Consider the following 16,054-nt stretch of genomic DNA (forward strand, 5'->3'; position numbering starts at 1 on the left):
CAGGAAGAAATTGTCATAGCAGTTTATATCATTTCTGTCCTGTTCACGTTAAATAATTTTCCCCAATTCACCCCACTCCCCAGTTACCATAACAATCCTCATCCCAAAATATGCTTCAGATGATGGAAGAAATAAACCTGCCATTATGATCCTAGCTTCCAATTCAGAGAAGATTATGCATCGAGATCCCAGTCTTAGCTGCTGCTTAGGAAGACTTGGTATCATGTGACTATGTACCAGCTCCCAAACACTGGAAAAGTCACATATGTGTCCTTCTCAGGAGGGCTAGCCTCCTCAGTAGATAGGACAAATACAGAAATCCTATGTGCCAAGTAAGGGGGAAAGAAAATACTACTCTTATATAGAAGCTCTAAGTCAAAAAGGACTATCTATTAAGTATTTCTGATAGCTCAAAGATACAGAGAACAGACAGACTGCTGTCAGAGGGAAGTGTTATTGGGGGGCTGGGTGATAAAGGTGAAGGGATTAAGCAAAAAATAAAACAAAACTCAAAGACACAGACAACAGTATGGTGATTTACCAGAGAGAAATGGGGAAAGTAGAAGAGGGTAAAAGTGGAATAAATGGTGACGGAAGGAGACTTGACTTGGGGTGGTGAACACAATACAATATACAGATAATGTGTTACAGAATTGCACACCTGGAACCTGTATAATTTTATTTACCAATGCCACCCCAATAAATTCAATAAAAATAAATAAGAAATGAATAGGTGAATGACTACATTCATTAATAATGAATCTAATAGTGTTTCTCTTTGGATTGCAGATGTTTAATAGCAATAACCCCACTGACTTTTTTTTCCCTAAGTAACTTGAGTTGACCATGATTCACCTTCCTAGTCTTAGGAGGCTCTTTATTTCTCTTGGAACTATTCTTAACTGCTTGTTGAATTCCTTTAAAACATAGGCGTTTTGTTCCTTGTAGTGACTATATCTTGAGGTGACCTGAAGATACAAAGATAGGCTTGTCTGGGAGCCAGGCAGTATCTCCCCTAACCTCAACATTGAAGGGATAGTCTTGGATAATAGACTCAGTTTTGGAAGAACTCTTGAAGCTTCGGTCAAGCAGTCCAGGCACTTACATTTCACCCAGAGTAAGAAGCTGCTTAGTCAGTTGGCACGGCTCATTTGCAGGCTTCCCCAGAAGACGCCTTCCATTCCCGGGCTCAACAGACTGGGGATGTTCCTTAAGTTAGGGTTACTATTTGGCCCCGACAGACAAATGTGTTTCCGGAGTAACGTTGCTTGTACATTAGAGTGTTATATTGCTTTGTTTTAAAAGACGTCAAGTGTTTCTTGGTGTATTACCAAGAAAGCAACATTAATCCTTATGGCCTCAAGTAGAAATACTTTTTCAGCAAATATAGCTGTGGGATTACATCATTCGGGGATATAGATTTACACATCTCGCTGCCATAAATCTAGGTTTTTATAAATTTTTGTGCTTTATCCTTTGAGTAACAATACTTTTTCAGTTAATGTAGCTGTGGGATTACATCATTCGGGGATAAGATTTACACGTTTCGCTGCCACGCATCTAGGTTTTCATAATTTTTTATCCTTATAGAATGGGTAACAAAATTCTCTTAAGATTCGCTAATTCATTCATTCATATTTTTTTAAAGTCAACACTCAATACACGTCTATGCTGAGTGTTTATTCTCCTTTCCTTAGTTCTGAGTGCAAGTTCCTTGAAATCTTTAATAGCAATAACCCAACTAGCTTTTTTTCCATAAGTAACTTGAGTTGACCATGATTCGCTTTCCTAGTCTTATGAGGCTCTCTATTTCTCTTGAAACTTTCTTAACTGCTGGTTCCAAACCAAAAAGAGACATTTGCATTTTTCTCCCAGAATGCCTTACCACTGAATAATTTCCAGAGTGACCTCAGTAAATGTTAGTAGGAGCTGAATCCTCTTCATTTTCTGTAAGAGAGGAAAACAAACACCAGTCCTTTAATGTCTGAGTGGATGTGCTCTAATCTCCTGTGCAGGGTTACTAATACGGCGGGTGTTACCAGGCTCAGAAAAATAGTTTTACAAATGAAGGACCTGTCTAGCTTCTTCTGTTCTAATGTCATGAAGAAGAACAATGTTCCTTCAGGAACTTCTGATCAGACCTGACTCTACGAGGTGGAAAAATTCCTGGCCTTAAACAAATCAGTGAATCAGCTCAACGGACAGAAAGGATTGTATGTGGGATGCATTTTATGACCCGCATCCTGCTTTAACTCTCAGGAGTAGAGGGCCAGAGTTTTGGGGGGAGGAGGATTTGATTTGTTTTTAGCTGTTAGTTTTTAAAACCAAGATATGTATACATAATCTTAGAATGCATACATTTCTTAGATTCAAAGAAAGTAGTTAAAGCAAGGAAAAATTATACCAGTATTGATAAGAAAAAACAGCACAAATGGCTGAGAACAGGATAAAAAAGGACAGTTGATCAGAGCCATTTAAATGGGTTTCTGACCAATAGTCACATTGAAAAATTACTCAAATCAATTGGCTTCATTTTTATTGGATGTGGGACTGGACAGGGGTCAGTCCCCGACAAACAGAATCCAGCCTGTTTTCCCTTCCGAAAGCAGTAGACATAGTTCAGCACCTGTGTTGCGTGTTTCTTATTTCACCCAAACCAATCAACATTTAGTCATCCCATTGCAACAGAGCTCTAAATATCAGAGATCTACTTGTGTGTGAACTTGAACTCATCCTCGCTCCTAGATGGTGTGTTCATGTGCACATGGATCATAGGTTGGCAAATAGCTATTTGAGAGTTTTCATGGTTTTCTTGCTTGGACACCAACAAATTCAGTCCTGATAAGGTTATGAGAGGGGCACCACAGCAATGTTCTTTCTGTCCTTTACCCCCTATCGCAATCTAATACTCAGGGGTGCCATTAAACTCTGCCTCTTCCAAAGCCATCTGACAGCTTCAGTGTACTGTGTCTCTCTCCTCTGAACTCACACAACACTTGTCAGAGGTAATACTCGTCATCACTGTGACATATATCACATATTAAAGCACGGTGTGTTTGTTTAGATGTTGTGTGTGCATGTGCCTTACCACTCAGTGGAATAAAGAGGAAAGTGCTAGATATGGGCAAAATGGACTACTCTCTGCGTACAAATGCAACGCAGCACTTGGTCCAAGACAAACAGGGCCGGTTATTTAATTTCTGGAAATCAAGCAATTGGAAGGAACTAATTTTCCACTTCAATTAATTGAGTCAACTTGAGTCCAGAAATGCATCCAGAAATATTTTAAAATTTGAAGACCTCTGACTTTTGGGAAGTTGGCCAAAGATAACATAAGTCTGTTAAATAAAAAAATTTAAGTGCTAAACTATTTGCTACTGACTAGAAAATGAACAGAAGGCAAGCTGAAATCAAGAAGGTACTGATGTTAAATATGAGATTATGCTGGGCATAGAAGAAGTGAGTAGTAAACACATACTTAATTGGTTGCTTGACTGACTAATTTATCAATTGATACATGTCAGGAGTTTGCACCTTGAAGGGCAATGGGAACTAAGATTGGGTGCTGAATTACTTATCTATTGCTGCATAACCAGATACGCCCAAACTTAGTGACTTAAAACAATAAATGTTTATCTCACACATTTTCTGAAAGTAATGAATCTGGGAAGATTTTAGCCAAGTGATTCTGGTTCAGGGTCTCTCCTGGGATCGAGGGCAAGACACAGGCTGAGGTCACAGTCAAATGAAAGCTTGCCTGGGGCTAGAGGACCCATTTCCAGGATGGCTCACCCACATGCCCATAGGCTGCAAGTCTAAGTCTCTTGCTGGCTGTAGGCAGAGACCTTCATTCCTCAGCACCGGGACCGCTCTGCAGGGCGTCAAGGTGTCCTCCCCATGTGGCCACTGGCTTCCTGCACAGTGAGTGGTCCAAAGGAGAAAGAGAGCTCAGAAAGGAAGCAGACAATTCTGAGATCACTTGCATATTCTGTTTGTTAGAAGTGAGTCAGCAAGGCCAACCCCCATTCAAGAGGATAAGAAGTAGACTCCAATATTTAGAGGAAGGAGTGTTGAAGAATTTGTGGACATACTGTAAAACCACCACAGATACTAACAGATGTGAGTCAAAGCAAGAATTTGGGACTAAATTCACATTCTTCTCACCAGACTCAGGAAGACATGTGGTTTGTATGCAGCTCTAAACCCCATAAACATCAACCGTCATTAATCAGTTGAATTATCTCACTGGTGGATTTTTCAACTGGCCTTGTCATAAGACAGCAGAATGATGTGTTCTCTTGATTTACAAAGATAAAGGGAGGTCAGTCCTACAGGCTCCTCTCTGTGCATTCCCATTTTCTTTTACCAGAGAAAACGATGGGGTGAGGGTATGAAACATAACATTTATCCCCTTTCATGACTCTAGTGTGCCTACTGTTAAACCCTGCTGAAAAATGAGAAGCTTAATGATAAAATGCTATAAAGCAAAAGGAAACGAAGTCCCTAGAGTCATTTAATAAGAAGTATTACATTTAATTTTCACAGGTATTTAATAAGAGACTTTATTGGAAAGTATAGTACCTACTTGAGATTTATGGTATTGGCTTGGTAGTTTTAGTTTTACAGTTGTATCTTTATTCTTACATCTTTAAAAAAAATGCCTTCATCAACAGGCGAGCTTAATATATTGGTGATGAATTGTGGGTACAGTTCAACATTTTAAAACATTCTAATTGTACCATAATTAATTAATTCAACCACTCCTCAAGTCTGTTTTACCTGCTTTTATCTGTGGTTTGGGTCAGATCGTCCTCTCTCGTCACTCTTTTGGTAAAATCTGACCTCAGATTTCTTCTGAGAAACCACCTCTAACAAACATGTCAAGACCTCCCTGGGATTGATACTGTTCTTAATGTCAGGGGGTGAGCTCTGATGGCCTAACTCAATCAGTACATCCTAGCCCTGGGGCGTAGAGATAGGAAAGAGCACGTGACCCTAGACAGGTCAGGGAGAGACAGCTCCGGGCTCTTTATCCACTATTGTGTGAAAAGACAGCTGAACTTCTTTCCTTGGGAGCCATTTTGCCATCCCGTGGGAGGCCTTGCTTCGAAGTGTGGAGCATATGGAAATCAACATCACAGAAGGAATGAACTGAAGGAGGCAAAGGAGCCAGTAACATTTCCTGGGCTCCTGGATCCAAAGAACCAAAACCAGAGTTGAGTTTTCTGTCACTTGAAATGTAAAATACCCTAACTGATCAAACATTTTGTGTTTGATTTAATTGACCTCCCCTCCCCCCGCCACCCCCGTATATTTGTTGGCTTTCAAAACTCAGTGTCTAAGCCCTAGCTGGTTTGGTTCTGTGGATAGAGCGTCGGCCCATAGACTGAAGGGTCTCCGGTTTGACTCTGGTCAAGGGCACTTACCTCAGTTGCAGGCTCGATCCTGGTCCTGGTCTGGCCTGTGCAAGAGGCAACCAATCATTGTCTCTCTCACATTGATGTTTCCCTCTCTGTCTCTCCCCCTCCCTTCCACTCTCTCTAAAAATCAATGGAAAAGTATCCTCAGGTGAGGATTAACCAAAACAAAACAAAACTCTGTGTCTGTAGACAGCACAAATTACATCATCAGGTGCTCACTGGGCCATTTCTCAAGACTTGGGTTCAAGTAAATATTATTCCCGTGGAGTTGTCTCATCTTTTTGTGGGCTTGGAATGAAAGAGTATGGTGATTTTTTTTAAAATTAAGTCTCCCTGTGGGCATGTCCTGTGAGGCTTCTGTTTGTCATGCTTATGGTGCATTCGAAAACACTCCCTAAATTCAGCCTTTGAATTAAGCTGTAACCAAGCTTGTATATTCATTAGAGAAGAAAAATTCTCTTCGAAGAGGTTCAAATTGTTTATTGATTTTCATTTCTGTGTTCAAAGGAAGCCTGGGTAAGTCCGTCTCAGCACAGTCCCCATGGGATAAACAGCCGAGAGGTACATCACATTTAAACCCACCCCAGCAGCCGCCAACCAAAATGGGAGGCTTCTTTGAAAACTCTATTAATAAATAGTAAGAGGACGAGAACAACCAAGCATCTATTAGGTGTTTAAATATTTATGGAATTTTGGTATTGAATCTAAATTTAAGGTTTCCCAGTATTAGGTGGACTCACAAATACTGAGGGGGTTTTTTTCTGGACTTGAGTACGTCAGTCTCCCTCCCTCCCTCCCTCCCTCCCTCCCTCCCTTCCTTCCTTCCTTCCCAGAGATTATTTCAAAGCTCTCTGTCTCCTCAAGTTTTTAAACCCATCTCCAGCTGACACCTTGATGTCCCCTTCCCCAATACAGTGGGACCATGGAGTGTATCTTCCTCACCCTCCTTCACGGTGATGTGCTGCCTATACATCTACATAAGTGGTGAGTTCACCTCAGACTCATGAGAAAAAGCCACTCTGCTAAATACCAGTATTTTCATCTACTTGCTTACTAACACGAGGACTTTAACTCTGTGCTTTCAAACAGTCGCAGGTAACAAGACTAGTTCTATTGAAAACATTCTTTTGCATTATTGTTAATAATTATTGGTTCTATTAAATCATCTTATAATAACTAACAAACTTTATTTCAATGCTGTTATCAATAAATCATCCATTTGCACATACGTATGTCTGATCACATGACCCAATATGGGAAAATTTGTGTGATTCCAAGGTGCGGAGATTATATCTGCTAACAGGTGAGTCTTAACCTATAAGAGAACACACGCAGAGGTTTGTAATCGTTCAACACTCTTCCCATAGAAATAGGACATTTTTTATTAGGCTTAGGTCCTAGAAACACTGTTCAGTAGTTCAGGATGATTATAGGTCTTGCAAGCAGTAAGCCATCTAAACGCTCTGGCATGCTTATGTATTGGCAAAACAAAATCCAATTTAAAATGAAAAGAGTAAGCATGTGTTTGAGCTTTTATCTATATTTAATCTATGTAAATCACAAGAGCAATTATTTTATAGTTTCCAGATATTTGGCTTTAATTTATTATTTTTCATATATGTGCCTTTAGTTCAAGAACCATTTTCATCATAGCATACAGAAAAACTATATATAAATGCAGGTAAGCCACTTTTTCAAAGTTCTCTAGGGATCATTTGAACTTTCCTTGTGTTAGGATTTTGTTGCATCAAATGTTATTTGAAATAGAGAAAAATAAGAATTGGCAGCCTCTGGCTCTTCAAAATATATTTATATCTAAAAATACAGGCCTACTCAACACCTCAGGCCATGCATTCTCTTTGTAAAGCCATCTCCTTTGATAGAAAACAAAAAGTTTCTGGCTCTAAAGGGAGATTTCATTGCAATATGATTTGTTCCAATGTAATATAACCTGGGAATAAGCTATAATCGAAGGTAGAACATGGCTCATTCTCTTAAGTACAGAAGTTTTATTTATTGCTTAAAAACACAGCAGGTTTATTTATTACTTAAAAATTATGAAGTTAATTCTGTTTAAGTATTGAGTTTAGAAATAATGGGTTTCAAACCAATTAAATTAATATCATTGATTTGAAACCAAAAAAAAAAAAAAAAGCTTTTTTATTATTGTCATTATTTTGAACTCAGTATGTCAACTCAATCAGTGTTTGTTAATTAAGTTAATTGTTTTGGCTGTAGAAAAATAGACTTTTACATTAATGTCATCATTTGTTTCAATCCCTGGGTCAGATTTTTTCCCCATACTTGAAAAGTTTTCTGCTGGTTTGCAAATTACTTGTCCATTTTCCCAACAAAGTGATTTTATTGCAAGGACCATTATATATACTCAAGGTCTAGAAGACTCTCAGAACAAATGGAAAGATCAAATGTGATTTATGCTGACAAATATGTACTTCCTACACTAGAATACTCTTACTACCAGAATGGAATATTGAGTAGAATTGTGGGGAGAAAGAATATGAACTAGTATGTATTTCTGGAGGAGAAATAATGTATGTAAAAAAACAGGGATAGAAACAAAATGGGAGGCGGGGGGAAGACCCAAAAATATGTCTGCATGGAGGTAATACATCCTACTATAGTCTTTCATTTGAACAAAAGCACATTTTTACTCATACGTGTCTATTGTTAAAGTCCCTATATTTTTACATTATAAACCTTTTAAAGATATCATTCCCTGTTAGGAAAATAAGCTCAGAAAGCTAAGTGAGAACCTGTATGTCAACATGTATTCATAATGTGATTGAGGCTGGCCTGGTTTTGTTGGGACACCATATTTATCCAAGTCATTGAGAATTTGTTAATGTCATTTGTTTACAATACAATAGATGAGGCTTGGTTTTCCTGTCTTGAGACCAAAGAACTACGTTAAGGCATATTCACACTTGGCTTAGACTGCTACCAAATTTTTCACAGATATCTCTTCCAAGAACTGAAAATTCTGAAGGAATTCATAATCTATTAGGGAAACAGACACAAAAACAGATAAGTATAAAAGAACAAAAAGGTGCAATGGCGGAGATGTGCTTGGATAACCCATAGTGCCCTGGGCCTTCTGTTGCAATTCAGCGTGGAAAGAATGTAAATTGTGATTTTTAAAAGCAGTCTATAAACCGAACAGGTTCAGTAATTTTATGAGTTTGGCTCAATTATCTTGGCCAAGGTTTTGATGGCAACTTTAGTGTGTAGTTTTGTGTATCTATGGAGCATGTTGGATTGCGGACAACCCAAGAATGATTGATGCTTTAGAACTGGCCTGATTTTTAGATGGCTAAGAAAATGGTTTTGTTTCAGTTCACTATCCTGTGCTACTGAACAACTGTCCCCAGCCGTCCTTGGTATATACACTGATAGCAGAAACACTTGCTACAAATTAATTTTGAATTTAAATTCCATTCTGGAGCTATCTTAGAGTGTGTGAGGAAAAGGTTCTTGCCAAAGGCCCTGTTGCAATAGTTCTTGCAAAATAAGCACCTGCTGGTCCTTTCTTCAGTATGCTGTTGAGACCAGCACATGACTCCTGCCTCTTGAATGGTGTCTGATGTGCCAGGGTGAGCCTTGGGCGTCCACATGCCAGCAAATCTGGAGCTTCCGTTCCCAGCTCCAATCCTGTGGGTCTAGCCCACTTCATGGAGTTTCTAGATCAGAGTTTGGGTTGTGTTCCAGTTTCTTAATACTCCTTGGCACATCTGTCTGGAGACCTGGTCCCCTGCCTTGTTCCTGCTTCATTCTTCTTGCTCAGAAAGTAGAACTTACTACTTCTTTGAGACCTACTCCAATCTAATAAAACATCCTAGAACCACATTATGGGGCTGCATTCTTCAGAGACTCCCGATGCTAATGCTTCCACCAGATTGGACTGTTAGATGAGACCCACTGAACGACTTCTCTTGTCTATACTGCTTTGTGGGTGACAGTGGCAATGCTGGCTACCTCCCCATCTCAGAGTCCCCAAGCTCATGATTCCCATAAGAATGCGGTCTTGCCCTAACCGGTTTGGCTCAGTGGATAGAACATCAGCCTGCGGACTGAAGGGTCCCAGGTTCGATTCCGGTCAGGGGCATGTACCTTGGCTGCGGGCACACCCCCATTAGGAGGAGGCAGCCGATCGATGTTTCTCTCTCATCGATGTTTCTAACTCTCTATCCCTCTCCCTCCTTTCTGTAAAAAATCAATAAAATTTATTTAAAAAAAAAAAAAAGAATGCGGTCTTTCTGTCGACTTGCTTTACAATCCTAGATACCCTTGGAACGAAGACTGAAAGTTTTGATGAACATCTCTGCTGACATTGGAGGAAATGTTTATAACTACTGCTCCCTTTACTTCTAAGAAGATAAGAGTGAACAGAAATGTGGTCATAGATGTCAAGCATGGCAGAGGAGGTGCAAATATTTCTGAGCCCCCATGTGGCAAAGGTGGCACTAAGCAAAAGGCATCTGTGGTAAAACAGACAGAAAAAATAGCCACAAAAATATTTATGGTCTGGTTGGAGAGTTGGGCAAGTACAAAGGTAGCAATGGTGTAAGGTGTACATGCCGCCTGTTGCAAGAAGAGGGTGTATGGGACACATGAGGGATTCCTAACCCAGGCTTAGAAATTCATGGAAGAACCTTCATTAGAAATGACCATTACACTTTGACATAGGGATGAAGGCAATTGCTGAGTAACGTAGAAGAAATTGACAAGCTACCGTATTAGGGGGAAGGAAGCTATAGAAAGTAAACTATGCAAATTAACAAAGATGAGAGAAAATAGGATACATTTAGAGCACCAAACGTTTTTTCATTCTTATAGGATTACTAGAGGCCTGGTGCATTAATTCGTGCACCAGTGGGGTCCCTCAGCCTGACATGGGATAGGGCCGGAACCAGCTCTCTGACATCCCCCAAGGGGTCCCAGATTGTGAGAGGGTGCAGGCCAGGCCAAGGGACCCCACTGGTGCACGATTGGGGCCAGGGAGGGACGCGGGAGAGCTTCAGGGCATGTCTGGTCCATCTCGCTCAGTCCCGATCAGTCGGAGCATCTGTCCCCTGGTGGTCAGTGCATGTCATAGCAACTGGTTGACTGGTCGACTGTCTGCCCCCTGGTGGTCAGTGCACATCATAGCGAGCAGTTGAGTGGCCTTAGCATATCATTAGCATATTATACTTTGGTTGGTTGAATGGATGATTGGACACTTAGCATATTAGGCTTTTATTGTATAGGATAGTCATTAGAAATACATAGTTATGTAAAATCAATGTAAAAATACACAGCACCCACCTGGCTAGTGTGCCTCAGGGATTGAAAATCAACCCATGAATCAGGAGGTCCCCTGTTCAATTCTTGGTTGGGACACATGCCTGGGTTTTGGGCTCCATCCCTAGGAGGGGGTGTGCAGGAGGTAGTTGATCAATGTCTCTCTGTCATTGATGTTTCTATCTCTCTACCTCTCTCTTTAAAATCATATTTAAAAAAATACCCAGCACCCATAAGATTCATTTCTAAATTCTCCATGAGAGGCTGTTTAAAATATTTGTTATCTGCAAGTGTACCTAAACTCTTTTACTTCCTCTCTTATAATTGGTTTTAATGTTTAGTATACCATCTTAAAATTCATCTTTCTTAATCTCTTTGCCTTCCAGGTTTTCAAGGGCCCTGATGAAAGCAACAATGAAAATCCATAATGAAATGCTGTGGCTTAGCTTGGTTTGCTGTAACACAACAGTTGCTGACGGTTCTGATGGGTATGTAATGACAACTATGTGGGTGCAATGGGGTAGGGTGGGGTGAGGGATGACATCCAGGAACAAGCTCCATTCCCCAAGTCAGTGATGAAAATCTTACAAAAGATACAATGAGCCTAAGACCCCCTCCTGAAGGAGACCTCTTGTTCCTCACTTGGAGAGTCAGCTCACATTTGTATATTTCCATTAGTGAGAAATACCCTCACGGCCATGAAGAGCCTCATCCGAAAGGCTGTTTTTATAGGATGTCATTGGCAAGTTGACTAGCTGAAGAGCATTCTAATCAGCAGTGTTGAAAGCCTTCCATAAACGAGCTAACTGTCACCAATGTTCCTTTTTTTTTTCTGTCCCAAGTGGCAATAAAAGAGAACAAATAAAAAGAGAAAACTATAATTGGTCTGGTAATTGAGCCATGAAAATGTACTATAAAAAAATAGAAACTGAAAGGAAAGCCACAGAAATGGTGACATTCCAAACTATTCAACTAGCATTCCCAATAAGTCACCTGTTCATCCTGGCTGGCATACCTGAAAACTGTGTGTGTGTGTGTGTTTTCTCTCGAACGTTAAAGACATGTCAGCTACCCTTTGAAAAAGCAACAGAATTCACTTTGGATTTCCTCACTTCACCCGTGGAATGTGAAGCCATACCTGAAAGGGCTGTCATGTTATTCACAGCGCATTAATTTGAACCTTTGTCCTCATATCAGGGGAATAAAGAAAACCTTTTTCATTATAGCTGGATGAAAAGAAGATCCTCTGAAATGTTCCCTACCTCGTCTGCCCCCAATTCTTTGTTTTCTACCTAATCCCTTATCAAAGGAAAATTATTAACAATTTGCCTTGTGGTTATCATTCTGCGATGATAACCTATCCTTACATAAAGAGAGCATGCCTCTGTCATACACTGCAAAACAAAACAAAACAAAACAAACAATAAACAAACAAAACAACCCACCAAGCTAGTTCCTGATAGGACCACTCAGCAGAAAAAGGAGGAAAATAGCTAGCAAAAGGAAAGGAAATATTTCATTCCAAGACCTAATTTGTCTTGGGAAACAGTAACTTCTGGGCACAGTATGTCTCTCTGACTAGTAAAATTTCTTAATCCAGCAGATCAAGCACTGTGGATCATGAAAATGTTGAAAAATTAACCAATAGGTGAGCATTTATTTATCCAAATTCCATCATTGAAGCCAGTTCTAGATAGTTGTTTGGTCAGAGGATCAGTTAAAGTGCTAGATCCCTGATACAGGTTAGTGACATCCAGGTGTCCAGTCAATGAAGAAATCATCTGCACATACCAGCACAGGGAATACCTCATTGTTTATTTACATCACTGAGTCCTGTTTATCACCTGTTGTGCTCCTTAGTCCATTCCTCTCTTCAGAGCACACCAAAAGTGTCTGACTTTTTAAAGAAGATGTTATGGAGATAGTTCAGTGAAAGAGTAAAAGGGAGATTTCCTTCCAAGGCGTGCACATATGTACAACCACCCAACAAGACCTGCCATCATTTCTTCATGATCCTATAAAAGGGACAAAGGGGAAGACAAATATTTATGGAGAGGGAGATTTTTCTCATAATGGCCCCAATAAATATGTTTGTTGTAGAGACATAAATGTGGAGGGAAGACATGCAGGCCCGATGTTGAGGAAAGGCTGGTTCATGTTGACTACATTGGAGAAATTTTCAAGAGCTGTTCAACCATGTTAAAAATTATTACCCCTGTAATGCTGCAAGGACAGGGAGACCTATGGTGGCCCACTGAATGAGTGCTGGCCGTTCGAGTTAAAGTGCGTGGAGGAGGCAGAAATAATTTATGTACCCAATTTTTCCAGCATGTCAACAACTGAAATTTCAAGGAGGAACTCATGTATCATGGGCATATGGGCTACTTGTTTATACACACACATGCGTACTCGAGTATAGACATATACTAGAGCAGTGGTTCTCAACCTGTGGGTCATGACCCCTTTGGGGGTTGAACGACCCTTTCACAGGGGTTGCCTAAGACCATCTGAAAACACATATATAATTACATATAGTTTTTGTGATTAATCACTATGCTTTAATTATGTTCAATTTGTAACAACGAAATTGGGGGTCACCACAACATGAGGAACTGTGTTAAAAGGGTCGCGGCATTAGGGAGATTGAGAACCACTGCACTAGAGAGTCCCTGAAATTTGCTCCTTTTGTAGAAAGAAAGAAATAGAGCAGAGGAAAACGCGTTGTCCAAGTCCCCTGACAAGATCCCTACCACTTCTCTCATATCCCAGAATTATTATCAGGCCATGAAAACAATTTGAAAAACACAGATATCCCGTATCTAAGGATGGGGGGTAATTCCAGAATATGGGGTTCAAGAGAGTGGTATGCTACAAAGCTACTTCAAACTTTATCCTCCAAGCAAATTACTACAATTATTAAAGCCAGAAGAATGTTTGGTTCTTTCTTCCAAATGATACTGCTTACCAGGAATAAGATAGTTAAAAATTCCAATTTCACCACGGAATGGGGTTGGTATAAAATCCCTCTCTGTCGATGGCAAAATTTATTACAACTCTGAAAGCTCTCTGCCAATCACTATTATAATCACGAACCTGAACTACTATAGCAGGTCATATAACCAAGTCTTCAAGGAGAGGATGACAAGATGGATAGGAATTTAATGGATTTATGGTATTAGACAATGAAGAAAAATACCTGTCTGGACTAATCATAAACTTTTCTTTAGCTGCAATTAACCTCATGTTGAAATACTACGTAGAGGCTATGTAAGCGATAGCACTTAAGGAAAATGATGAATGTGGAATTGTCTGGAGCTTTTTGGAATAAAGAACTCTTGAAAATGAACGTTTTCACCAAATAATATAACATTGTGCTTACATTTAGAATGAGCTTCCAGGACTATTTTAGAGCATTAGTTCACAAGAGAGAGACTCCAACATTGGCCTCCTCTGCACCAAAAACAGTGACCAAAACATATCTTTTGCTAAAAAAAATGTTGGCTAAATAATTGAGTGGACATGTAAATCATAACGTTTTAATTAAAATAATTAACTATTTACTTATCTATAATTATTTAATTATCAATGATAATTATCATAATTAACATAATAATATTTGAAATGAATAAAAAATGAAAGAAATTAAAGGATGAGGTGATGAGCTCCTTAGAACATCAATCTTACCTCTTGTTGCCACTATTGTCATTTTTTTCTTTTCATCCCCATTTTACATCCAACATTTAATACACTGTCTGGAACATAATGGCCCTCAAACATTTGTTAAAAGTATATTAAATGCATATTCACAGACACACCCTCTGTGGTAGAAAACGATGTCTGATCCCTGACCCTACACTTTAAACCATGCTTCCGTCTTTACTCATCTTCCCCAACACGGATTTGGTCCCCTAACAGCCAACAATCAGGAACTGTCTCCACCTGGGTGGGAGGGGAGTGATCAGTTACACTTGGACAAAAGAATGCTTTAGCAGATTTCCATATTTCTACATTCTGGGTCCCTGACTCTACCTGATTTTTTATGTCAGCGGCTTGAGTAACCTTTTCATGCAGATAGTTTTTCAAATATCACCTCTAACTTATCTGTGTCTCAGCCTTGGACCCACAGTTTACCTTGACCTACATATGCATATGTCCTTTGACCTTTGATGGCATAAATATCTCCCCTACCACCAATTGAAAAATTTACACTGTTTCGTGGTCCTCTAGGACGCCGCACGGCCGGTACCGCGGCTCCATCCCCCGAGAGGGAAGCGACCGCAGGCATGGCCATGTTTGAACAGATGAGAGCGAACTTGGGCAAGTTGCTCAAGGGCATCGACAGATACAATCCTGAGAATCTGGCCACCCTGGAGCGCTATGTGAAGACACAGGCCAAGGAGAATGCCTATGATCTGGAAGCCAACCTGGCTGTCCTGAAGCTGTACCAGTTCAACCCAGCCTTCTTTCAGACCACAGTCACTGCTCAGATTCTGCTAATGGCCCTTACCAACCTGCCCCACACTGACTTCACCCTTTGCAAGTGCATGATTGACCAGGCCCATCAAGAAGAACGGCCCATCCGACAGATTTTGTACCTTGGAGACCTGCTAGAGACCTGCCACTTCCAGGCCTTCTGGCAAGCCCTAGATGAAAACATGGACCTTTTGGAAGGTATAACTGGTTTTTAAGATTCTGTCCGAAAATTTATCTGCCATGTCATGGGTATCACTTATCAGCACATCGATCGCTGGCTGCTGGCCGAGATGCTCGGGGACCTGACTGACAGCCAGCTAAAGGTGTGGATGAGCAAGTATGGCTGGAGTGCTGATGAGTCGGGCCAGATCTTCATCTGTAGCCAGGAAGAGAGCATTAAGCCCAAGAACATCGTGGAGAAGATCGACTTTGACAGTGTGTCCAGCATCATGGCCTCCTCCCAGTAACTTTGCAGGTGCTTAATAAAGATTTATTACCTTAAAAAAAAATTTACACTGTTTCAACTCAATAATAGGAAGGGAAATCACTTGGTTTAAAAAGGGACAAAAGATTTGAACAGACAATTCACCAAGGAAGATACATAGCCAATATGCTACTAAAATGTCTTTAGTCATGAGGACTAATTTCCTTAGGACTAACTAAGGAAATTAAAATGAAAACCACAATGAAATGTCAACATATACCCATTAGGATGACTGAAATTAAAAAGTCTGAAAAGACCACATGTTGGCAAAGATATAGAGCAAGCAGAACTCTAGGGTGTCACTGGTGGGTGCAGAGTTTTCCTGTTACACTTAATTAAAAGATCATTTTTATGACAACATCGTATGAGGGGTGATAAA

At 40.1% G+C, this 16,054-nt stretch overlaps 1 protein-coding gene across 1 annotated transcript; it reads left to right on the forward strand.

The window, feature by feature from the left end:
• Positions 1-14,941: 14,941 nt before the first annotated feature.
• On the forward strand, positions 14,942-15,700 carry LOC132222389 (eukaryotic translation initiation factor 3 subunit K-like). Its single transcript, XM_059677303.1, has one exon. It carries the CDS (start codon positions 15,002-15,004, stop codon positions 15,404-15,406), a length of 405 nt encoding a protein of 134 aa, XP_059533286.1. The 5' UTR covers positions 14,942-15,001; the 3' UTR covers positions 15,407-15,700.
• The last annotated feature ends 354 nt before the right edge of the window (positions 15,701-16,054 follow it).

The sequence above is a fragment of the Myotis daubentonii genome, chromosome 20 (genome assembly GCF_963259705.1).
Source record: "Myotis daubentonii chromosome 20, mMyoDau2.1, whole genome shotgun sequence".
NCBI classification, from domain to species: domain Eukaryota; kingdom Metazoa; phylum Chordata; class Mammalia; order Chiroptera; family Vespertilionidae; genus Myotis; species Myotis daubentonii.

What these genes read in the sequence shown, in the direction of transcription:
- LOC132222389 (XM_059677303.1), top strand. Translation starts at nt 15,002, where the DNA reads ATGGCCATGTTTGAACAGATGAGAGCGAACTTGGGCAAGTTGCTCAAG.